Here is a 27,389-nt window from a genome sequence, read left to right as displayed (position 1 = left end):
GTAGTTCATGCGGGGTGGCCCTGGGCAAGGCACTGGCAGAGACTGACTTTGCACCTCCCCAGAGGCCCCAGAGACAGTGCACCTGGTGGTCAGACTTGACCACATCCACGAATGACACACTCAAGGGGCGTACTTGGTGAACACCAAAGCCCCACTGAAGTAAATCCTGCTCCATAGGGGTGTCTCCAGCACAGCAGCTCTCTGGCTGTAGTTGCAGCTGATCCTCACAGCTGATTGCTCGGGGGGTCAATTCCTCCCAGTGACGCCAACAGCAACCAAGGCTCAACTACAATAGGACAGTGCACACAGCCCACACAGGGAAGCACCTAGAAGGCCCAGCTCAGGTGACCAGGGAGGCTGAGCCACTGGACCCTACAGGATACCTACTACACAAAGCCACTCTACCAATTCCAGGAGACACAGCAGCTCTACCTAATACACAGAAACAAACACCTGGAAGCAGCCAAAATGTGGGGGCAAAGAAACATGTCACAAAGGAAAGAACAGAAGAAATCTCTAGAAGAGGAACTAAATGAAATAGATCCAAGCAAGCTAACAGATACAGAGTTCAGAATTTTGGTTATAAGGATGTTTAAGCTGACTATTAGGGAAATAACTGAGAAAATTGATAACATAATAAAGTACCAATTTGAAATGAAGGATACACAAACTAAAATGAAGAATTTACAGGGAGTCAACAGTAGAGTAGAGGACACTGAGAAACAAATCAGCAATTTGGAACATGAAGAAACAAAATACGCCCAACAAGAAGAGCAAAAAGAGAAAAGAATCCAGAAATATAAAAATAGTATAAGGAGTATCTGGGACGACTTCAAGAGGCCTAACATTCGTATTATTGGGGTGCCAGAAGGGGAAGAAAGAGACCAAAAAATTGAAAACCTACTTGAAAGAATAATGACAGAAAACTTCCCCTACCTGGGAAAGAAATAGACTTACAAGCACAGAGGGTCCCAAAGAAGAGGAACCCAAAGAGGCCCACAGCAAGACACATCATAATTAAAATGCCAAAGAGAGAATCTTAAATGCAGCAAGAGAAAAGCAATTAGTTGCCTACAAGGGAGCACCCATACAACTGTCAGCTGATTTCTCAACAGAAACCTTGCAGGCCAGAAGGGAGTGGCAAGAAATATTCAAAGCGATGAAAAACACGGAACTACAACCAAGATTGCTCTACCCAGCAAAGCTATCATTTAGAATTGAAGATCAGGTAAAGAGCTTCACAGATAAGAAAAAGCTAAAGGAGTTTATCACCACCAGACCAGCATTACAGGAAATGTTGAAGGGTCTTCTTTAAGAAGAAGCTAATGAACAAAAGAATCTGACGAACCATATAGATCCAGAGACGTTGATGCATGCAACAGACGGTCATATTTTAGAGGAAAGAGGGAAGGGGGGTGGAAAGTGGAAAGAGATTAACCAAAGAAGTTATATGCATATATGCATAACCCATGGACACAGTCAATAACGGGGTGAAGGCCTGGGGGGGGTGGGAACAAGGTGAAGGGGGTTAATTGGGGGGGAAAAATGGGACACCTGTAATACTTTCAACAATAAAGGTAAATAAAAAAAAATTTCACACCTTTTACATTAAGCAAAGTACAAGGAAACTTGAAATCTATTTGAATAAGTAGCTTAACACTACATATTTTCTTCAGTATTTTACTCAATAACTTTTCATCCTAAGAAAATGGAATGTTTTGTGATGGTTAACATCAAAATTATTTATGGTTGACTAGAGATATGATACTCAGTCTTTTTATAATCCTATTTTAAAAGTGAACAACATAACTATCGGTTTATTTGCTTGTAAAACAAGTATTTGATACTTATTTAATGGAATGAATAAATTACAAAAATTTATAAATACATGGGAAAACTACAGAAATCAAAGGGTCAATATAGGTATCATTTTTTGGTGTCCCCCATTCCTCTCAATTTGCTACTTCTAATACTAAAGTAAATCAGCAACTCATTTTAGAAAAAATGCAATGGAAAAGGAACAGAATAGAGGTAAGTAAAAAAGATATTATGTAGTACATATATAATGAATCAATAAACTTGTCTTACTTCCTCATCTAAACATGACTTACTAATTATTTTCTTTATTTTATAAACAATCTCAAAACAAACCAGGCTACAATGCTTATGAATCAGCTGATTGAACCCACTGGGGATGTGGGAGGCAAGCTCCCACTTTAATTAATACACAAAACAATGTCTGAAACACTTACCAATTTGTACTTGCTCAGGCTGGCTGAGAGAAACAAATGCTGATGTGTCATCAATCCAAGATATCTGAATGTTACCTATAAGAGCGAATTAAAAATGAACACTTGACCATTTAGATAGCTATCAGATTTCATTTATATCTCTGTTATATTTCAATATACATGTTAATTTAGAGAGAGATGATGTGCTGGTTTAAAATAAAATCAAAATCTCATCACTTTTTATAAAAAGCAAAATCATAAATCTACCACAGCAGTTATTTCAGTTAACTTCAAGGGAAAAAAAGGGGGCCGGGGAGGGGGGGAGGAGCTTTAAAATTTTGTTTTAAAAACAAAAGTAAGATCCTTCATGATTTGTGATTCAACCCAATGTCCTTCCAGAACTGGAAACTTTGTTCCTATCAAGATCACTAACAAAATCCAGAGACACCATAAGTTTAAAACACAACAATTTCTTTTTAGAGACACAAACTTTGAAAATTACGAATGGGAAACATGAAATGAATCATTGTAGCAAGAAATAAGAAAAATTCAATGTTGATCTCAGGGCAAGGTAAAGAAAACAGAATAAAGAAAAAGGGAAAGAAAGGAGACAGAAAACCAAGACAAACTAACAGAGAAAAGAAAAACAGAGGGGCAGAAAGCAGTACAGTGAAACAAAATGATTTTTACACAGAGACTAATCCTCAAAAAAAGGCTAACCGTAAACATAACGAAATATAGGAGAGCACTCAGGGGAAGGAAAGAGGAGTGGGGTAGGAAGTTTGCAGAAAACTGAAGGGACAATCAGAGATCTAATTATTCTGCTACCACTCTTGAAAAAAATACAGAAAACTAAAAGTTTTAAAAAGGGTAAACTCACCAGAATTTAGCAATGAAAAACTGTTTTAATTTCAACTAAAATTTTGAAGGCTAGAAAACTGCTTTGTTTTACTGTCATAGGAGAAAAACTCCCACTTCCTGCTGCACAATGAGGTGCCATAATGACTTTCTCAATTAGAAAGTCATATACTATTATTTTGTTACCTCTCTACCCAGTATGCTGTATTTGAGATAAATAATAACAGCTAACATTTATTTAGTTACTATATGCCACATACTATTCTAAATGTCTTCCATGGATTAGATCATTTAATCCTTGGGACATGTCTATGAAATGGATGGCATTATTATTATTTCATCATCATCATCATCATCATCATCATCATCACTATCTCTGATGAGGAAACAAAGATACAGAGGTGTTACTTGTCTAATATCACACAGTAATTTTTTTTAATTAAAATTTTAAAACATTTACTCAGTGTTCTACTTAGTCTAGCCAATTAAAGTTTGACTATACGGGGATAAGAATGTAACAATACAAGATGAAAACAACATCAAAAGCTTTCAAAAGAAAGAAGCTATGAAATTCAACTGCATTTCTATACCTGTAATTAAGTTTAAAAGCAGAACTAGAATTTCAGAAAACATTTAGACTATCCACGAAAATCAGGACAACTTTCCAAAAATATACCTGCTTTCACTTACTTTTCTAAAATTTAAGTGTGTAAAGTTTTTACTTAAAAAGTTAATATATGCGTATTTTAGAAAATACAGAAAGCATAAAAAGGAAGAAGAAAATTCTATCTAAAACATTCAGTGATACTAGCATGATGTTTCCTTTCAGTCTGGTTTCCAAAGTTTAAAAAAAATTTTTAGTTATACAGGAATCCTACTTTGTATCTGCTTTTTACTCTAAACGTAAAAGTATAAACACTTTATCATTTTTTTTTTTAAATATATCTTTTATTGATTTCAGAGAGAGGAAGGGAGAGGGAGAAAGAGATAGAAACACCAATAATGAGAAAGTCATCACTGATCGGCTGCCCACAGCCTGGGCATGTGCCCTAACCGGAAATGGAACCCCGATCTCCTGGATCCTAGGTCAATGCTCAACCGCTGAGCCATGCCCAGCTGGGCAACACTTTATCATCTTTTAATAAACTCTTTAAATATTTTTAAATGACTACATAATAGTCTGTTGAGATAAACATTTACTAAACATTCTTATGATTGGACGTTTAGGTTTTTGCTGCCTTCACCTTGTTCAATAATATCCAAAGAGAACAGCCTAGATACTTCATTTGTTTAAAAAAAAAAAGTTGGGGGGGTGGCACTGCTGAAGACTTGCAATCAGAGCGGTCTTTATAAACCCTAATCAGAAGACTGTTCAATTTAACCTAATCGCCTGACCTGATAAAAAGGAAAAAGAAAAGCTGCCCTACCTCATACACATCACATATCTTGGTCCTCTCAAACATCTGTGTTCATCTGCTTGGACTATTTAGTGTCAAGCAGTGACCAACTGGCTGCCCTTAATCTCAAAAATGATTTATCATCAGCCTAGATTTATTTTCAATGGTCAGCACTAAGGGAAGTCACAGTAATCATACCTTGCTTTCCATGGATTAATAATAGCTCTCTATTGTGGGGTGCTATTAAAAATTCCTCAGATTTCCCTGGCTGGTGTAGCTCAGTTGGTGGAAATATTGTCCTGTACACGGAAAGGTCGAGGGTTCAATTCCCAGTCAGGGCATATATCCAAGTTGATGGTTTGATCCCTGGTCGGGGTGCCTACAGGAGGCAACCAATCAATGTTTAGCTCTCACATTGATGTTTCTTTCTCTCTCTCTCCCTTTCCTTTCCTCTCTCTAATATCAATAAAAACATGTCCCCAGGTGAGGATTAAAAAATAATCTGGCCCAGCCCGGCCAGGAGTGGCTCAGCGGTTGAGTGTTGACCTAGGATCGAGGTGATCAGGGTTCGATTCCTGGTCAGGGCACAGGCCCGGGTTGTGGGCTTGATCAATGACTCTCTCATCATTGATGTTTCTGTCTCTCTCTCCCTCTCCTTTCCTCTCTCTGAAATCAATAAAGATATAAAAAAAAAGAAAAAAATTTAAATAAAAAAATAAAAATAAAAAAATAATCTGGCCCAGCCGGGCATGGCTCAGCAATTAATCATCGAACTAGGATCCAGGAGCTCATGGTTCGATTCTAGGTAAGGGCACATGCCGGGGTTGAGGGTTCCATCCCCAGTTGGGGATGTGCAGGAGGCAGCTGATCAATGACGACTCTCTCACCATTGATGTTTCTCTCTCTCTCTCTCTCTCCCTCTCTCTCTGAAATCAATAAAGATATATTTTTTAAAATAATAATAATAATCTGGCCCAGCCAGGCGTGGCCTAGCGGCTGAGCATCAACCTAGGATCCAGGGGATCAAGGTTCGATTCCCAGTCAGGGCACATGCTCAGGTTGCAGGCTCAATCCCCAGTGTGGGGCGTGCTCACGGAGGCAGCTGATCAATGACTCTCTCATCAATGATGTTTCTCTCTTTCTTCTTCTCCCTTCCTCTCTCTCTGAAATCAATAAAGATTTTTTTTTTGTTTTTTTAATTCTGGCCCGGCCGGGCATGGCTCAGCAGTTGAGCGTCGACCTAGGATTTAGGTGATCTGGGTTGGATTCCCGGTCAGGGCACATGCCCAGGTTGCGGGCTGCAGCCAATCAGTGACTCTCTCATCATTGATGTTTCTATCTCTCTCTCTCCCTCTCCTTTCCTCTCTCTGAAATCAATAAAGATATTTAAAAAAAAAAAAAAATTCTGGACTTAAATAAAAAGTTCCTCACATCACATCAGCACAAAGATAGCAGTATGCTAAACTCCCAAAATTTCATAAGTGAGATTAAAACCTTGTATATTAATATTCTTTTATGCCCCCGTAGCTGTCTATATACCTCTGATAACCTAGACCAAAAGAGGAGCAAAATCCTAAAAGTACATCTGTACTTGTGATTTACTTACCAAAGGCACTGAAAAGCTGGTAAAGGTCACTGGTTTTCCATTCTTTGGGGAATGTCACATGGAGAACATGATCGCGTTTAGGTTGCACTACAAGACAAATTTTTGATTAAAGGCTGATAGCTAAAAAGTGAACAATACACAAGGAGTTCTCTAAGTCCAAACTAACTTGGGGAATCGTTATGAATGCCTCCTGATTACCAGACAACTCCTAAAAGCATTCTTAAGAAGGCAGAACTCTGCCATCTTAGCCTAGACATCAGGCTCTTATACTTTATAGAACCCACAACAATTTAAACCCTAGCAATTCTATGTAAAAACATTTTTGCTCATAAAAATTCCCATGAAAATTATTTAAAGAAAAAAAAAACAGCTGCCGTTTGAGAAGTTTCACTAAAACATTTAACTTTCTCCTTTTAATCTAGTTGTCCATGTGTTTATCTAGCTAAAAACAAACACACAAATGCACTGTTCAAATTAAATGGGCTAACTGTGTTTAAGTAAAGGCAGTCCTAAGTCACAATTTTGTGTTCTAACACCAGACCCACTACTGAACTGTGCAACTCTTAGCAAGAGACCTAACCACTCCAGCCACTCATGGCTATAAATTGGGAATGACGTTATTTACCTTGCAGAACTGTTGTGAGAATGACAGATTAAAATGTAAATCTACTATGGAGTGCAACAGTATGGTCTCAAATCAATATAACTGCAATGGTTATCATCAAGTACAGTTTACAGTTTTCTATATTCCTATAGTATATATTAAGACAAATATACCAAGGCTTGGGAAAGAAGGATGGGGCAATGTGGATAAAGTACAGAATAATCAGAAGGAGCAAACCCCTCCCAAATACATTAGCCTTCCAAGGTTTTCAACAAGATCACTTACTAAACTTAAATACACAGTACTCCAATAATTGGAAAATAGAGAAGTTACTGTTACTGACATTGATAACACATCTTAAAATCTATTATACAAACACATTTATAAGAAATTACTAATTTAGTGTTCTGAGTGAAAAGAAATTATGGAGATTTATTTTTAATTCAACTAACACATAAACTGGAAAATGTAAGTAAAGAGATGAGTTAATCAAGGCTCAAGGGTACCATTAACTTAAACATACTATTCATATCAACCACAAAAATCATTGCCTATTTTTAAATGAATAAAGCTCTTTCTTCGGTCATACTTTTCCTGTTATCCCTTCCAGACTACACACTTAAATGCGCAGATGTATAAGAAAATAAAATTTCACTTACAGTCTGGTCCTTCCAAATTTAGATAGGGAATATCCATGACTCTCATAAGAAATAACCTACAAAAAAAAGGTAATGAACTAATTTCTATTTAAAAAGACAGGCATTTATTAAATTTTTACGAAACATCTTAAATTATTCTATTTTAAAAATCATTTTAAAAGCTGTTACAATTCATTTCAATGATTTTTCTCTATGGCTAAATATCATATATTTTTTTAAAAAAACAAAAAAACTTGGGTATCCCTAACACCTACAACAGTTCCTGGCACTCAGTAGCTGGTAAATAAGTATTAGCTAAATGAATGAAATTAGTAAGCAAAGAGTCAAAAGAAAGCCCTTTGGAGAGCTGCCTGTCAGTCCAGAGAAACTGAGAGAAAACAAATATTATAATCCTAAACATCTTACCAACCTATGAAAAATTGATCCCTAAACTGTAAGGTTACCCCTATGACTGGTGTTTTATGAGTTGAGAATAACAGCAGAGATGTCTTTTTTACAGAAGACTATCACACTGACATAAACCATAGCAGTCACTTTTTGTATAACTTCCAAAATGGATACAAAGGCACTTAAAAAAAGAGTACTTGTAAGTTACAAGTTTCTGTAATGTCATTCAATTTTCTCTTATATGCAAGATTATGGACAAAACATCAGGCATTCTGTTGTATGTGAGATGACTTTAATGAGTTTTATTTAGATAACGATACATTGTGCACTTCTGGTAGAGACTACATTATACAGCAAATTAAAAAGGCAGTCCAAGTGCCCAACAAGCAATTAGTTTGGCTTCACTGACCCACAATTAAGGCACTTTATTACCAGGCATTCAAAAGCCAAGCAAGGCATGATCCAGTTTACAAATGGAACCATCAGCCTGAATAACATTGTTCCATTAACACTAGAAAAAAAGAAGTCATGGTACTCTGTGGTTTGAAAACTTGTTGCCTAGTCTACAATTTAATAAACCAAATCCTATGGCTAAGAAACCAAATTTATTTTTAGTGCACTAATTTAGATTCAAGTGTACTATTCTGGTTCTGGTAGCTATTTTACCCAATTTAATCAATACTACCTATAATGCCAGTAGACAATAAAGCATATAAGGCACCTAAGACACAGGAGGTTCTCTCAGAAGTAGCTATTCTTACTACTGCCAACCAGAACCTGGAAAGATATTCCTCAGTTAGAAAGCTCAGTCTTTTTATGCTTCATATAACTTTAAATTCTCCACTTAGTAACTTTAGCAATGGTCCCCAAATTCTAAAAGCCAAATCAAAAATGCTTTAATTTAAAAGTTAGTAGAATATATCAAGTAGTATAAAAATAATTTAAAATTTTTTACCCTAATTTCAACAGAAGAATAAAGTTGAATAGACAAGATGATCATGGCTATACTGTCAGATACACAACAATCAAAATCAACCTCAAGATTTAATAATATGTAGGGGTGGATAAATTATAGTTCATCATTTCAACAAAATATTAAACAATCAAAATAAATTCAAAATAACTTTTGAAAACTTCACAACATAAAAACTGTGATACAATTTCAAGTTTTAAATAAGCACAAAAGTTTATACTATAATTAGAGCTTTGTAAAATATTTATGTCATTAAAGCAAGAATAAAAAATACCTTCACCCATGAAAAAAAGCCAATGGTTTTGTGAAACTGAACTCTGATTTTCAGAATTCTTTTACTATTATTTTTAAACTTAAAAAAAAAAAAAAAAAAATAGCCCGGCCAGGCGTGACTCAGCAGTTGAGAGTAGACCTAGGATCCAGGCAATCAGGGTTCAATTCCCGGTCAGGGCACATGCCTGGGTTTCGGGCTCGATCCCCAGTCAGGGGTATGCAGGAGACAGCCAATCAATGACTTTCTCATCACTGATGTTTCTATCTCTCTCTCTCCCTCTCCCTTCCTCTCTCTGAAATCAATAAAGATATATTTTTAAAAATAAATTAATAATAACAATAATAATAATAAAGGCTACCAGAACTGAGAGGCCCATGGGAAATAACTAGAGACTTTCTTAGAGAAAGCCCAGCTAAAAATGCCAACTGATCAATCTTATGTGTCCTGTGTACTATCTCACCTGTTGTGAAGGAGGGGAATATAAAGCAAAATCACAATTTCTGAGTCTGCAATTGCTTTATTTTTTATTAAAATATTGTTTTATTTCTAAAATCATGGGACTTCAATAACAAGTTTAAGAGACCTACTGTCTTATAAATACAAGTGAGGCACTTAAAAAGAAAAAGAACACTTCTCCAGTTTATCTCACCATATAAATATTGAAAATTTTTTTGAAGGTTATCTATTGTGAGACAAAATAAACAAGTGTGACTATATTGAAATTTTTGCACAGCAAAGGAAACCATCAACAAAACAAAAAGACAACTCACTGAATGGAAGAACATATTTGCAATGATGCATCTGATAAGGGTTTAATATCCAAAATTTATAAAGAATTCATACAACTCAACACCAAAAAACAAACACTCCGATTTAAAAATGGGCAGAGAACCTGAACAGACACTTCTCCAAAAGGACATACAGATGGAAAATATACATATGAAAAGGTGCTCAAGGTCACTAATCAACAGAGAAATGAAAATGAAAACCACAATGAGATATCACACCTCACACCTGTCAGAGGCTATCATCAATAAATCAACAAATAAGTGCTGACGAGAATGTGGAGAAAAGGGAATCCTTGTGCACTGCTGGTGGGCTTACAGACTAGTGCAGCCACTATGGAAAACAGTATGGAGGTTCCTCAAAAAATTAAACTAGGTTTTCATCCAACAATTCCACTATGGCAAGTGTAGGTTTACAGTAATATGTGAAACAGGGTTTATCCTCGTATTATTATTTATTAATTATTGCATTTTTTCCATACAAACAACTGTAAAACTACTTTTGCCCCACCCTGTATATCCAAAGAAATCCAAAACACTAATTTGAAAAGATGTAAGCACCCCTATGTTCACTGCATCATTATTTACAATAGCCAAGACATAGAAGCAACCTAAGCACTCATCAATAGACAAGTGCATAAAGAAGATGTGGTACATATATACAATGGAATATTATTCTGCCATAAAAAAGAATGAAATCTTACCATTGGGGGACAACATGAATGGCTCTAGGAGGGTATTATGCTAAGTTAAATAAGTCAGACAGAGAAAGACAAATACCATATGATTTCACTTACATGTGAAATCTAAAGAACAAAATAAACAAACAACAAAACAAGTAAACTCACAGATACAGAGAACAAACAGAGTTGCCAGATGGGAGACAGGATAGGTGGCTGGGTGAAAAAGGTAAAGGGATTAAGAAGTACAAATTGGTGGCTACAAAATAGTCAGAGGGATATAAAGTACAGCATAGGGAATATATTGTAATAGCTATGTATAATGTCCAGTGGGTACTAGAATTATGAGGGGGATTTTGTAAATTATATAATTGTCCAACCACTATGCAGTACACCTGAAACTAATGTAAAATAATACTGAATGTCAACTGTAATTGAAAAATTTTAAAAAGATATCTTTTATCAAGCAACATACAGGCTATTTGTTCTCTAAAATTTCATCCAAATTGGAAGTATCATCTCAGCTTAAAATAAGTAAAACATTCTCAGGTAAAACACTCAAAAGATGCTTTTTAAAGTTAGTTAATCCTATACTATCTTGGTTGCTTACTTGATACTTTAACTAAATAGAAACCCCTTTCAAATGAATTATTAATAGCATTTCTCACTCTTCCCCTAGGCCTCCACCTTCATGTCTGGGCTTTAAAGAGAATTGAGTAGCCCCAAAACCCTGGAAGAACACGAAAACCAACTCTGTGTGTGACTTGGCAGACTATGCTGCTGGAGAGAGCCATGCAATTGGGAAACCGACTCTAAAACTGTAGCTGAGTGTCTGTGGAACTGAACCAAAGTAAACTCTCCAATGGCCTCCCACCCCCCTTACAAAGGACTGTTTGCAAGCCACTGCTCTGGTAATATCCATGCCCTTTTAAAGTAAAATTAAAACATTTCATTGTATTAACGCTTCCTACAAACTGGCTGTCAAAAGGCCTACACTGACTCTCTGGCATGATTTGATAAAATACTTCACATATGGGTCTCTGGACTAGACAGTTTTCATTTTAACATGTAAGGAAATGTACTGGGAGAGCAGAAATGCTAATAAATATTTGAAAGATTGTCCCTTCACTGTGAATTGTATTGAAGAACAATCTCTCCCAGAAGGCCTTTCTTTGGGAAATATCAAAAAAACACTCGGACCAACACTTGCATGGAACATTTTCTCTATTTTAGTGAAGATTCAAGATGGCTATAATTGGGTAAAGATACTCAGGACTGTGGAGTCTTGCCACATTCCTGCAAGCTTTCTGATGAAATGTTATTTTAACACTTCTCTAAAGGATTGACACCAACTCTGTCAAAGACTAAAATTAAAATTCCCATATGATACAATAGCCAAATTTACACCAGGATTTTATCCTAATAAACTGTATAACTCAAGTTGACATTCCAGATGCCATAAAACACATTTTACCCCTTTTGGCATTTGTCAGTTTTTTTTAAACATTCTACCAATATAAGACTGGTGATGCTGTTTATTTCGGCTTTCAAACATGTCTGGAAAGATCCAAAGGTAAAGCACAGTATACTCCAGGGCCTGTTGCTCTCAGCAGACAGGTAACTTAAGCTCAGCCTCTTAATAGGCTACACAGCATTGGCTGTTGAGTTCAGCGCCTTTATCTCCAGACTTAGCTACCTCTGTTGCCCATATGCTCTATGGCACTCACAGAAAGTCATCTGCTAATTCTTTTCCAACCAGGGAAGTATGACACTGTGGCCTAGACTGTGTAAGAAAGCTCACTACTCACAAAAGAATTTCATTTCAGATATAAAACTTCTTAGGGGCCTTGAGTCCTGAACCTTGAGCCCTTATCCAAATGTGGTTCCCCAGACAAGCAACAGCAACATCACCTAGGAACTGGATAAAAATGCAAATTCCTGCACCACATCTAACCCTATTGCCTCAAACTCTGAAGACTGAGAATCACTGAATTAACAAGAAAAGAGTATGTTCAAGATTGTGTGGTTAATTGCCATTAATGATGATTAATCAATCAGCTGGATAATAATGACTTGAGCCAACTTCTCCAAAAAAAGTATTAGTGTTAATGATTTGTTTAAATGATTTTGGCTTAGAAAAACACAAAACTTTTAAAACGAATACCAAAAACTACCTCAAAATCGAGGAAGCAATAACATAAGACTTATACTACTCCTTGAAACCAGGTTAACTGTAGCAAGCAAGTAGGTTCTATGCGAGAGGTAAATTGGGGAAATTACTGCTCTGGCAGCTATTTTTCTCATTTTTAAGAAGAAAGAAAAAAAATACGTATACTACTCTCTTGGCAACTCACTGGCAAAAGTCAAACCTGCTTCTGTAAATTGGCCACAAATGAATACCTACAACATCACAAATTAACTTGAGCCCCTAATGCAGCACTTAAGACTAGAAAACAAAGAATCAGACACCTCTAACCTTATCAAAACTCTCCAATCTTACCAACAAGTTTCAGACACAAATTCCAGCAACCACAAAACACATTAGGCTGCTTTAAGAAGTACACTAAGATCAAAGGTCATCCTTTGACGGTAACAGCTTATCTGAATCACACCCTAGTTGTCCAGTGAATAAAATCAGATTGCAAAACAATGCCAGTACTAACCCATTTTATGCAACTCAAGAAAACAAAAAGGACAAAAGTGATATTAAAAAATGCATGCAAGAATTCCTGATGGTAGCCCGGCCGGGCGTGGCTCAGCGGTTGAGCGTTGACCTAGGATCCAGGTGATCTGGGTTTAATTCCCGGTCAGGGCACATGCCCGGGTTGCGGGCTCAATCAATGAATCTCTCATCATTGATGTTTCTCTCTCTCTCCCTCTCCTTTCCTCTCTCTGAAATCAATAAAGATATATTAAAAAAAAAAAAAATTCCTGATGGTAATTCAGAAATATTATGCCCAAGAGGCTCAAGGAACTGAAAAGATCATTAAAGTTCTTTAGAATTCTACATTATCAAATCTATGGAGAAAAATCAATGATTCTATTCAGAAATTAAAAGAAAATATTTCACTTTGCTCCTGCAGTAGCATGCTTTCCAATGCTATGTGGGAGAGGTATCCCACTTACTTTGGCTTTTAACCAGAATGATGTCCAAAGCCTCCTTGTGAAACAGTGAGCTGGAGTACCAGCACGAGCATCTAGGGACAAGTCAGGTTTTAGGCCTGAATCACTACCCAACCCCCTAGTGTATAAAGGTGAAGCATGAGCCGAGAATACAAGTAAAGATCTTAGAAACATTTTTTTGTAATGCTTTAGGGCTGATTAAATTACAGCTTTGTGTGATGTGCAAAGCCTAAATACAAGAAACAAGTTTGATGTCTGAGAATGAGCTTCAGATACAGTGAATTTTCAAGGCAATGGGAACAGTCAGCAAAGAGAGCTCTGTTGCCACAGATCAAAAGGACAAACTTCCCATGTTTGTAGTGCAGGAAGAGTGGCTACCTGGGTATCAGGCTTTCCAGTCACACCTGCCCCCACACATCATGATCACCACCAGGAAAACTAGCGAATGGGTTCTTCTCAGGGTTGAGCGGGACATAGAAGTGTCTGAATGCAGGGGCTTACTTTATGTAATGTCAGATTTGTACACATACACACACACCTGAATGATCTAGAAGGACTTCTAATGTTACAGCACGTCTTAATAAAGAAGAGCAGTGTTTATTCTGGTCTCTTTCCTTAGCAAAAAAGGAGAAACCTCAAGCCCCTAAACTCTTCATTCTTCCTCCTAGAAACTCAGTATTTCATTCAATGAGTAACAATTTGCATTTGTTCATCTGCTTTCTTCAAGACTATACTTCTCTTCCTGAAAAGCTTTTATCTATAAAAAAAGAAAAAGAAAAAAAGGTTTCCAAGGAAAATTGCACTCCTCTCATAACACTTAAAGACTTGAATACAGAAATGTTGAGTAAAATCTAATCTTAACACAATTGGGGCAGTGAATTAATTTGTAGTTTACCCCAAGTCCCAAGCCTTCTGAAGGAAAATTGAAACCTTTAATGACTGCCAGCTCTACTGTACTTGCAAATGGTCTTGGTATTTCCTTCAGGGCACAGCAATAAAAGTACTTCATAAGAACCTCGTATGTAAGAGCTCATCAGTATACATATTTATATGCTATAAAAAACTAATTTCATCATCCAGAGTAGGACACATGCACACATCTCTCACAAAATAAGCTCATTTATTTTGCTCACTAAAGCTCTTGTGTAAAATCAGAGGGCAACCACTGGCTAGCAGGGAGTTCCTGTGCCATCAGTTATTTTAAACTCACTCGGGGGGTGGAGCATACAATTTTCAATCTAGTCACTTGATGTTTTCACAAATAGAGCGTTACCAGACATTTGTCCTGAAGCCAACTTGTGTCCTTTCTTAAACAGAGATATACCCCTAGAAACAAGGGGGGAGGGGGAACAAAGGGGGAACAAAAGAAAGAAAACCAGCAGCTCATTTGAACAGTCTCCATCAAATGAACCACATCAAATTACATCTAATAAAAATGTTAAATTAAGCATTATACAGAGGCAACTTCTACAGGGCCTATAAAATAAGGTTGTAAAATGTCAGAGGAAACCATCCCCATGCAATACAGTGCTCAAAGTCAACACCTTTTAGCATCACTGCTTAGGCTGAGAGAAAAAGAAATCTTTCAAAGATACCAGCATTATCTCTTAAGAAAATGTGCAACTAACTATAGAATTGTCCCTTTTAGAAACTGTGTACTGTGGAGGAAGAAATCATTCTTAGTTGAAGACAGAACTGGGTTATCCCTGACTGCCATTTCTGGGGCCATTTTTAAGGCCTTAGCTTTAAAAATGGGGACATTATTATCTACCTCTGAGGGTTGTTGTCAGGAATTACAGTCAATGCAGGTGACAAACTCTGAAGAATGGAAGAGGTTCAATAGAGAAGATATATATAGCAGCAAGTCTAAATTTCTTAGAGTACACTGCTAACCCTTGAATCATATAAATTAAATGTTAAATAGTCCTGGAAATAACTAATGCCTACCTGCTTAAGTCAGGGCCAAAGAAAGGTGAGGAATACCTAAGAATGCTGACATTACTACTAATTTGCCTACAGGAGGCTGAATGGTGGCCTCCAAAAAAATACATCCATATTCTAATCCCTAGAACCTGTGAGCGTTTCCTTGTTTGGAAAAAGGGTCTTAGTAGATGTAACTAATAATTAAGTTAAGAGTGTTCAGAGCTCTGGCCGAGATGGCTCAGCTGATTGGAGCATTGTCTCATACACCAAAAAGGAAGCAGGTTCAATTCCCAGTCGGGGCACATACCCAGGTTGTGGGTTCGATCCCCAGCTGGGGTGCATGTGGGAAGCAACTGATAGATGTTTCTGTCTCACATCGATGCCTCTCTCTCTTCCTTCCTCTCCCTTCCTATCTCTCTCTAAAAAAAAAAAAAATCAATAAAAAAATTTTGTTCTAAAAAAAGTGTGTTCAGATGAGGACATTATCCTAGACTACCCAAGTACGCCCTAAGTACCATCACAAGTGTCCTAATAACAGAAAGATAGAGACAGGACACAACATAGAAGAGGAGACACAGCCTGGCCGGGCGTGGCTCAGTGGTTGAGCGTTGACCTAGGATCCAGGCGATCAGGGTTCAATTCCTGGTCAGGGCACATGCCTGGGTTGCGGGCTGCAGCGAATCAATGACTCTCTCATCATTGATGTTTCTATCTCTCTCTCTCTTCCTCTCTCTGAAATCAATAAAGATATATTTAAAAAAAAAAAAAAAGAGGAGAGGAGACACTGTGATGATGGAGGCATAGACCGAAGTGATGTGGTCCCAAGCCAAGGAATACCAGCAGTCCCCAGAAGCTGGAGAAGGCAAGAAATAGATTTTTCTCCAGAACCCCTGGGAGGAGAACAGCCCTACCTATACTTGATTTCAAATTTCTGGACTCCAGAACCATGAAAGAATAAATTTTGTTGTTTTAAGCCTCCAACCTTGTGGTGATTTGTTGTAGCAGTCATAGGAAACTAATATAATACCCTACTATGGAGGAAGCAAGCTTTTAAATAGATATCCAGGGGTTGATTTTTTTACCTCAACGAATTGTTTGTTTATCATAATAATATACATGTTAGTAATCCAGAGTATACTATAAAGTAACCAGAGCAAATACAAAGCTAGAACAACTCAGCATGTGGACAGCCTCTATAGGCCTTCAGGGCTAGCATATCAAGTAGAAGTTTGCCAGGTGGGTACACTTTAAGGTTTCTTTAAAAAGTAGCCTTTTGATAAAGGCACAGGGGCAGCTCGATCCCCAGTCGGGGGCGTGCAGGGAGCAGCCGATCAATGACTCTCTCATCATTGATGTTTCTATCTCTCTCTCTCCCTCTCCCTTCCTCTCTCTGAAATCAATAAAGACCTTTAAAAAAAAAAAAAGTGCAAGGTAAAAATTAGATAAGGTAATATCAACTTAAAGCAAACACCCCTTTCCCTGAAGAAGTGCCTTTAAGACTAGTTCCCAGTCTTAAGAAACCAGACAAAAGATTTAAGAATACTTTAATGTGCCCTACCTAGACTCACCTGTCTTTTACCTTTATGAAAATCAGTGTACTAAAAAACTTTCAGGGTAATCAAACCAAACAAATTCCTGGAGATTCTTTCTACCATAGTAATCTGGGGATCCCAAAGTGAAATGAACATGAATTGGGGCAAAATAAAGGGATTTGGTTAAGGTGTATGAGAACAGAATACATTTTGTGTAGTAAGTAAAAATATATCTGTAAACTACGAAGAAACTGACTTCAAGCCTTCTATAATCTGGAAGGCTGCTCCAAGCATTTTTTTTAATTGATTTTAGAGAGAGAGGAAGAGAAAGGGGGAAGGGAGAGAGAGAGAAGGAGGGAGAGGGGGAGAAGCACAGATGTGAGAGAGAAACATCAATGGGCTGCCTCCTGTACACATTCCGACTGGAGATCGAACCCACGACCCTTCTTGCCCGGGACGATGCTCCAACTAACTGAGCCACGCCAGCCAAGGTTGCTCCGAGCATTTTTTTAATGGTGAGGTTTTACTCCCCGTGGCACCTGATTCCAAAACTGGCACAATCTGGAATAGGGTAAAAATGTACTGTTTTCATTAAAAGGCTTATTCCCTGGGTTCTTTATGATTAAAAAGCAAGGTCCACAACAGCACCACAATCCACTTCTACCCAGATGACAACGAGTGATGAATTACGTTCCCTATCCCTGGTTCAACACCCATTTTTGGTAGAAGCTAGAGAGCAGAGAATGTTACTCCTTTACTCAAGCACCATTAATATAAAAATCAAAGATAACTACTAACAAGTTCTTGGGAAAGCCAGCCCACTGGACAGGAAGGGTCCCACAATCACCAATGCTACTATTTGTCTCCATCCTGCATCCCCTGAACTCCTCAGCAGGGGCTCCTGGGGAAAGAGATGTGTAGGGCACAGCTGCTCCTGGTGGCAGACAAATGGAAGGAGCTCTCTTCAGCCTCACTAATGACACAGCCTCACCACCATCATAAAGCTCAACACACACGTGGGAACAACAAGCTGGGCAGATAGTGGCCAGGTTCACAATCCAACCTCACAGCACAACCTTTTTAATTAAGATATGGAGACAGTTATAAAGTATTTTCTTAAGAGAACTTCTTCCCCTCCTTCCCTTTTCTGACCAAGGCTTATAACTGACTACAAAACTCTCCTTATAGTGTACGTCCAGTACCAATGTACGATTATATGCTATCTTCTAAAAGAACAAAACGCTCTCCATTTGCTCCCAGCATCTAGTCAGAGAAGTACATCTTTTTATTTTTTTAATCCTCACTCGAGGATATTTTTCCCTTGATTTTTAGGGAGAGGGGGGGGGGAAGCATCAATGTGAGAGAGACACATCCATTGGTTGCCTCCCACACGGGCCATGACTGAGGCTGGGGAGCAAGCCTATAATTGAGGTACGTGCCTTTGACTGGGCACCGAACCTGCAACCCTTCAGTGCGCAGCCTGATGCTCTAACCCCTGAGTCAAACTGGCCAGGGCAGAGAAGCACAGCTTCAAAGCATAAATGTCCTCACAGAAGTGGCAGCAGTGACAGGCTAACTGAGACCCATGATGTGTCAGGCACTGTGCATTTTACATACATTCCCTCATTTCAACATCACAACCACCCTATCAAATGGGCACTAATATTCTCAATTACAGATGAGGAAGCTGAGGCACAGAGGGTAAATAACATGCCCAAGGTTACAAAGGTATAAGGAGTGGGGCTGGGATTCAAATCCAGGTACCTGATCCCAGGGACCACAACTGCTCTACACTACATGATATCCTGAAATAAAGCAATTCTACTGAATAAATTAATCAAATAGTTTTTAAATTTTAAATGCAAATGGAACCAATTATGTGAAGTGTTGTGACGCTCATGGCTATGCCTTATCAACAATGCAAACTGTCATAGCTCTTGTTTACATATGAAGTTGGAAGTCCCACTTATGTGTTGGAGGTGGCAGGAGGGTTACTTTAACAATTAAAACAATGGACCTAATTATTCAGATACCTGACCTGAACAGTCAGTATCTCAGTAAAGACACACTCGATCCATCACCGGGATGCTAAAAACCAAGAGCAAACACGGAATCAGAACAGTCTAGCCTCATCCTCTTGTTATTCCAGCACTTTCTGTTCCTCTGAGGAGGAAGAGCAGACGAGAGAAGATCCAGTGAGAGCCAGCTTGCAGGTGATCAGGTGCCACCCTCCTGAGAGACAAGCAGAGTCTGCACTTCCAGGCATGTGGCCTACTGACAACCTGCTACCGACTGGCATATGACCTGGCACACCATGCCTGAAGCATGAATGGCAAGTCACTAGTAAATGGGGCAAATAAGAGTTGCTCTGTCCACTCTCAGTGAAAGGGCTGGGAAGAAAGGAGATGCAGTTGGCCCTCTGCGGATTCAACCAACTGCAAATAAAAAATATTTTTTTTAATGTTGCTGACATGTACTACGTGGTCAGGCCTACCGTACAGACTTTTTTTTTCTTGTCATTATTCTCTAAACAATACAATATAACAACTATTTCAATAGCACTTACATTGTATTAGATATCATAAGTAATCTAGAGCTTACTTAAAATATATGGAAGAATGTGCATCCATTATATGCAAATACTATACCATTTTTATATAGGGGACTTGAGCATTTGTGGATTTTGGTATCTGCAGGGAATTCTAGAACCAATCCCCCTCAGATACTGAGGAACAACTATATAGCCCTTATCTTTAATATTTTGTTTTCCTATAATCCTTCAGTTTAAAATCTCTCTGACGTTAAATACGAAGCAAATGCATATGACAAAAACAACTTGCTGCCAGCATGATTGCTTTCCATGGAGAAAGAAGGGAGAAACATTGGTGTGCTTTATCTTAGGCACCATAATGGTTCCTCCTCTCTATATACTTATGGCAGTTATATATACGTATACCACCCTCCATAAATTATTGTATTCATTTGAATGGCAGAACTTTGAATATGCTCCAAATCAAAGCAACCTTGCTTCCACTATGTACCAATCTGACTCACTTCATCATCTGACTTTTCATAAGCAAACACTAAAAGGTAGGTACAAGCAAAAGTAAACACTTCACATCAGCTGCCACTGTCTTCCCATTTTATAGCCACATGACAACAAATTTTCTTCTGTATCACTGAACAAAAAACATACAACACATTCCACTACTACATCTACTTTTTGAATCTCCTAGCATGTTAAATTCTCTTAAATGTCAAGAAAGAAACAACATATAAGTTATAAGAACTATAAAAGCAATCCATATAATCTCTGTGGGAAGCAAACAGTGTTATCCCCATTTTACAAAGGAGGAAACAATTTGTCCAAGAGCATAGCATTCCTTCTAATGGTTTCTCTCATCTGCAGCTTAGAAAGAACAAACGGCAGGGTCATCCCAGAAAGACCTCATTTTCTAGAGAAATCCTGTTCAGATTCAGAACACTTGTGTCAAGAACAAGGTGGCCACCCAATATGTACAGTAAACTGCAGGCACTTCTTTCTTTTTAATTCTATTACTTATAGAAAATAGCCAAAAGTAGAGACTTAGTCATTTCCTTTCTCTTTCTAAGAACTGAAGTAAATGGAAAATAACCTTCCCAAAAAACCTGCATAAAAGGTTATCCATAAGAGGGTTCAAGGGGTCTTGCAGAAAGAGATGACTGTTAATAAAACATAAGGCAAAAGTCTGATTTTGTGCTTTCTGTGGTGCAATAAAAAGTAAAAGCAAAGAGTATTTTTAGCTCTTCCCAGCCTAAAAGGATTTAACCAAAGAATCTTCTCTAAGTCTGGTTTTCCATGCATTGATTAAAACTGACCAAGATTATAAAAGAACGTAAATCATTTCCTGACCAAAGAGCCTACAATATAAACGAAGAGTACATTCCACACAGCCTGTCATTAGCAGTGGTCTGATCCTGATTTCCGTCGCTCAACTCTCTTATGACTTTCATTCTGAGTCCAACAAACTAAGGAGAAATATGGGAGGTGCCCAGACCATGAAAAAGACAAATGGCACCATGAAAAACCCTCATGGAACATGCCTGTAGACAAATACGGCACAAAACACACCTTATATTACACTCAGTCTCTGCATATTGCTCAAACACTAAATATCTTGGGATCTTCTCAAGAGTTGACTTAATGAAGCTCCCAAAAAGGTATCTAATGCAGTCAAATGCCAATTTAGGATAACGTGGAAATAGGTAGAGCTACTTCCCCTCAGGGTTTACTTTTTAAACATAAGTCTGGTGACAACAGAACAAAATATTATTTGAATATGTGAGCAGCTTGATGTCCTTCTAAATTTATGTTAGGACTACGCAAATTCGGTTGAGATACATTGAGAAAAGCCTCGTGCGAAAACATATAAACCCTCAGAAAAAGTAACAACTTTTTCTAAAATCAATCACTTGATATATGTTTATGGCAACTGTTGGATTTTTTCTTTAAGGGTAATCTTGAAAAAATTATCATATATCAAACTGCACGTAAGTAAGAATGAGGTTAATATTAATACAGAATGATGTCAAAAGAAGTAAGTGCTTTTCCTACTTCCTAAATGTATTAAGAATGGATGACTGTATTTGATCAAGCTATTCCATTACAGAATAATAAAAACAGTTCTTATTTTACATTTCAAATCCTGCTGGAATTGTTTTTCTTTCAAAGATGAAGAAAATATTCTTCTTTTATAGATTTGGGAAAATAAAGTAAACATATCAAATTAGGCAAGAATTTTCACTGCGGGTATCACAAAAGGACTCCTGAATCCTCAGCTCTTTTTGTATATTTTGTATCTAGGTTCAGAAGAAAAAATCTGAATGGACACATGTCCCGATTTAAAATGAAGCTAGCTATGTGTTTACCTTCCAGTTCTTTTGAGTGATAGTCTTACAGATTATTAGTAATAGTAAATTGATCTAAAATACATAAACTCTTAGTCAAACTTTTTAATCAAAGCTTATTCTGAGTGCTCTTCATGTTGGTCACAAAGATTACTGATAAAGTAAGTGCTTCCTGTATCTAACCCAGTTTGCATCTATCGCAGATGATTTTATAAGGAGTTGATTTCATGGAGAACAAGTCAACATCTCCCAGCTGAAAAATTTGAAAAATACTGTTGAACTATGAACTTAATATCATACACATAGAAATGTAGGGAACAGTCATGATCCGAACAATATTTAGTGTCACCTGTAAGTGCCATGGTCTATCACATAAGCTACCCTTCTGAAGATTTACAAAGCTAAGCACTGACCCTGAAATAAGAGTTAAGAGCTAAGAAAATCCTGTAATACCCATAAGATCTGGATAGATGGAAGGACTCAATTGTTAGAAGACTTAATTTCCCATACAGAAAAGTTCAATTTAATTTCTAATATACACCACACTGTTACCCAGTCCACTTTGAAAGATGTCTGGAAAATCAAACACATTTACTTCTGAACTTCCATAAAAAAGAACAAAGATTAAAAAAATAAGAAGCCAAGCATGATAAAATTCCCTGAGACTACACAAATTCTGAATCTGTAGCAATCCAGATGTTTGGAATTAACATCTGTCTCTGCAGCATGTCACCTAAGTACAAGCACTGTGATACTAGTATTTATACAGACGTATTAAGGAGACAGTATTCTTACCCAGTAAAGCACTGACAGAATTGTAAAGTGCTGCACAGAATGTAAGGAAATGATGTAACCAACCCAACACCAAAATAATTTTTCCCCCGTGGTTGTGATCGCTGTGGGCTGCCTTGTTCTCTCTGGCTAGCCGAGAATCTCGCAGAACCAACCCTGCTAAGAAAGCTGGAGTAAAGATTAAGGTTTAGGGCTCTGGAACAGAGCCAAACTGTGGCCTGCTGGAGGAGTACATCCATAACTTCAGTCGCAACTGTGCCAAGAAAGCACAAACCGCAGTTTGAAGCAATAATCTTGAGATTCTTTGAGAATGTTCTGAACTTAGACTTCTCCCTAAATCACAGTGACTTCTTCCAACAATGAAGGTACGTGAGCAAGCTTGTATTTCACTGGATCTATTCAGATGAGGGCTCAGGATGCAATGACAATCTAAGCTCCCTAGATTATCTTAAAAGTCATTTGTATAACCAACTTCTTCTTAGAAACAATATTTGATCAGATAGCAATACAAGCATAAATAATAATCTCACATATAAAACTTGTTAGGAGTAAGTCAGATCTCACTGTGTGTACACACACACACACACACACAGTCTCCCCTGTAGATAACTTAAACACAAAACCACCAGTTCTTTGTCTTAAAAGAGATGCACTATTATTGGCAGTGTTTTCTTTTCTTTCCCTTTTTATTAAATATATTAAATAATACATTTAATAAATTATTTCCCAAAAGGTCAATTTCTGTTTTCAAAAAACATCTCAGTCACTAGAGATGAGAAGCATTTCACCTAAAAATGCACTACACTTCCCAATCATCCCTAACTGACATTCCAGATACTAGGCTATTCCACAGTGAAAGAATGTGGGCCTTGGGACCCACTGATTACTTACTTGTTAATAAAAGGTTCAATGAGTTTTGATCTGGCAGACACATGAATTTTTGGAGGACTAAGAAAAGAACCTAATAAAGAAAAGAAGCAGAGTATATTATATACAGTCAAGTAGACAGAGCCTGAAAGTTCAGACAAAAATATATTTAAATCAACAGTATGGATCAGCAAGGGTAAAGGGTACTCATATGGGCCAAGTACCATACCACGGATATGAGTCAATGGTTCCTCCCTGTGTACTCTCCATCCCCTCCAGCCCAATCTCCTCCCACTTCTAACTGGGTGAGTGGATCCCAGGGAAATAGGAGGTAAGATCCACTCTGTGTTTGACAGAAACATGTACAGTGAGTACCTAGGTAGTTTGTCATGGAGATGAAACACAGTCCTGTGATATAAGCATCATAGCCTGCCTCATGGAGCTGTTCAGAAGCCGTGTCATAACTTGGAAAACCTTCTGCACTTTCTAAAGAGAAAAAAGAAAAAAGTTTTCCCAAAGACATCATAAATCGTGAAGACTGGTAAGTATACTGCCCTACCAAATCCAAATTGTATTTAGTATGTGCTATAGAAATACTCTAAATAAGCATTTTAAAAGCTTTTTTTAAACTTTATTTTTCAATTACAGTTTACATTCATACTATCTTCTATAAGTTTCAGGTGTACAACACAGCGGTTAAACAACCATATACTTTACAGTGTTCCTTCTGATATTCCAGCATCCATCTGGCACCATACATAGTTATTAAATATTATTGACTATTCCTTATGCTGTACTTTATATCCCCATGACTGTTTTCTAACTACCAATTTGCACTTCTTAATCCCTTCAACTTTTCACCCAGTCCCCCACTGCCCGATCCCTCTGGCAACAATCAGTCTATTCTCTGTATCTATGAGACTGTTTCTGTTTTTATTTGTTCACTTATATTATTATTTAGATTCCAAATATAAATGAAATTACATAGTATTTGTCTTTCTCTGACTGACTTATTTCACTTAGCATTATACTCCCTAGGTCCATTCATGCTGCCACAAACGGTAAGATTTCATTGTGTTGGGTTTTTTATGGTTGAATCATTTTCCATCATATACATGTACCACAGCTTTTTTATCCACTTATCTATTGGTGGGCACTTGGGTTGTTTCCATATCTTGGTTATTGTAAACAACACTTGCAATGAGCATAGAGGAGCATATGTTTTTTCTGATTGGTGTTTCGGGATTCTTAGGGTATATATTCCCAGAAGTGGAACTGCTGGGTGATAAGGCAGTTCCATTTTTAATTTTTTGAGGATCCTCCACACTATTTTCCATAGTGACCGCACCAACCTACATTCCCATCAACAGTGCATAACGGTTCCCTTTTTTCCACATCCTCTCCAACACGTTTGTTGATTTATCGATGGCAGCCATTCTGACAGCTATGAGATGATATCTCATTGTAGTTTTAATTTTAATTTCTCTGATGATTACTGACCTTGAGCATCTTTTCACATGTCCTCTTTGGAGAAGTGTCTATTCAGGTCCTTTGCCCATTTTTTAAGTTGGATTGTTTGTTTCTTTGGTATTAAGCTGTATGAATTCTTTCTAAACTTTGGCTATTAACCCCTTATCAGATGTATCATTGGTGAATACATTTTCCCATTCAGTGGGCTGTCTTTTTGTTTTGATGGTTTCTTTTGCTGTGCAAAACCTTTTTAGTTCGATGTAGTCCCATTTGTTTATTTTTTCTTTTGTTTCCTTGCTTGAGGAGACATATCAGAAAAAACATCGCTAAGAGAAATGTCAGAGATTTTACTGCCTATGTTTTCTTCTAGGAGTTCTATGGTTTCAAGTCTTACATTTAAGTCTTTCATCTATTTTGAGTTTATTCTTGTATATGGTATAAGAAGGTGATCTAGTTTCTTTTTTTTTTTTCCGCATGTACCTGTCCAATTTGCTCAACGCCAGTTATTAAATAGACTGTCTTTATCTCATTGTATGTTCTTGCCTCCTCTGTCAAATATTAATTGACTTTAGCCCAGCTGGGTGTGGCTCAGCAGCTGAGCATCAACCTAGGATACAGGCAATCGGGGTTCAATTCCTGGTCAGGGCACATGCCCGGGTTGCGGGCTCGATCAATGACTCTCTCATCATTGATGTTTCTGTCTCTCTCTCTCCCTCTCTTGTTCTTTCTCTGAAATCAATAAAGATATATTTTAAAAAAAGAAAAAAAAAGAAAAAAAGAAATATTAATTGACCTTATAAGCACAGGTTTATTTCTGGGCTCTCTATTCTGTTCCGTTGATCTACATGTCCGTTTTTTATGCCAGTACCATACTGTTTTGATTTCTATAGCCTTGTAGTATAGTTTGATATTGGCAGCATGATACCTCCAACTTTGTTCTTCTTTCTCAAGAATGCTGTGGCAACTCAAGGTCTTTTGTGGTTCTATATAAATTTTTGGACTATTTGTTCTAGTGCTGTGAAATACACCATTGCTATTTTGATAGGAACTACACTGAATCTAAAGATTAGAAAAAGCTATTTCTTAATTCTCTCCACATAAGCCCTTACAATATGAGATAACAGAGTCACTAAAAATGAGGCTTTTGTTTAGACTAGAGTAATGCCTCAGTTATGTTATCAAAGAGAGTCACAGGCCCCCCCTTGCACAGTGGTGAGTGCTATTTACAATCATGCCTCACTTTATGACAACTATTCCTCTTCTGACTGTTCTCTAAGGTCACAAAAAGGAGTATCTTCCCTTATAGATAATGGTAGCACAACAGGAATTTCAGAATAATGATTAAGTATGGACTTTGGAATCCCACTGTGTTTAAGTTTGAATCTCTGCTCACCACTCTTTGCTATGTGGTCTTGGACCTCTGGTCCTCCACTTCAGTAGAATGAAGATGGTAATCAACTCCCCCTCCTTTTTTTGTGAGGATCAAAAGAGCTAATTTAAGTAAAGCTCTTACATAGTGCTTGCTACAAGGTAAATGCTCACTAATTATTATCTATCAATACTCCAGGTAATCCTCCCAAAAGCAAGACTCCAATCAATATTGATAGCTCAATTCAATATTGTCCTTTACTATGCTGCCAAGCTTACAGATCTAAAGATGAAAGCACAGCTAACTCCAAAAACAGTTCGGAACTTTCTGTAATGCAACCCTTGGAACGTGGGGCCACTTCATAGGAGAGACCACTGTATAATGTGATTCTTCCGCCACATGGACATACACAGATGTTGAGAGAATAAAGTCTGAGAAGAGTGGCCTACCTGCTTAGAGTAAATTCTCTATCAGACATCAGGGTATTATGTGGAAGTAATACAATAAAACTGTAACTCATAATTATTTCCTAGAACCATTCAGGAAATGAGTATCAAAAAGGTTATAACAGAATCAAAAGCATGAAGGGAAATTATCAATGAAAAGGCTGTAAATGTAAATGTCTTTATATCAATACAATGCTCTGTAAACAATAATTTTTTAACCTCTATAAGTATTAAACATTAAGTCTTTAAACTTTAAAAAAAAAATCTTGTAACATGATAGCCAACTAAGTAATAGCCTCTACTCTAACCAGCTATTTGAAACAGAGATTTCCAAAATCAATTATTTCCACTGTATTGGTCAGCTTTTCTTCCCCCCACCCACCTCTTTTCTTTTTCCCTAAAGATTTTTTATTAATTTTAATTTTTTAAATTATTATTATTTGTTTAATCCTCACCGGAGGACATTTTTTCCATCGCATTTCAGAGAATGGAAGTGAATGAGAGAGAGAGAGAGAGAGAGAGAGAG

At 37.4% G+C, this 27,389-nt stretch overlaps 1 protein-coding gene across 3 annotated transcripts in view; it reads right to left on the bottom strand.

Annotated features, from left to right (window-relative positions):
• PARN (poly(A)-specific ribonuclease) overlaps positions 1-27,389 on the bottom strand; it is a 138,790-nt gene that overhangs the window by 77,589 nt on the left and 33,812 nt on the right. For all 3 annotated transcript variants that reach the window (XM_016196223.2, XM_016196225.2, XM_016196224.2), the window contains 5 exons: positions 23,954-24,064; positions 23,603-23,672; positions 7,356-7,411; positions 6,093-6,179; positions 2,253-2,327 (listed from right to left, as the gene is read on the bottom strand). In XM_016196223.2, coding sequence (XP_016051709.1) covers positions 2,253-2,327; positions 6,093-6,179; positions 7,356-7,411; positions 23,603-23,672; positions 23,954-24,064 — 399 coding nt within the window. The remainder of the gene's footprint in view (positions 1-2,252; positions 2,328-6,092; positions 6,180-7,355; positions 7,412-23,602; positions 23,673-23,953; positions 24,065-27,389) is intronic.

Source organism: Miniopterus natalensis, chromosome 3 (genome assembly GCF_054644295.1).
Source record: "Miniopterus natalensis isolate mMinNat1 chromosome 3, mMinNat1.hap1, whole genome shotgun sequence".
NCBI classification, from domain to species: Eukaryota; Metazoa; Chordata; class Mammalia; order Chiroptera; family Miniopteridae; genus Miniopterus; species Miniopterus natalensis.
This window is presented reverse-complemented; position numbering and strand designations above follow the sequence as displayed.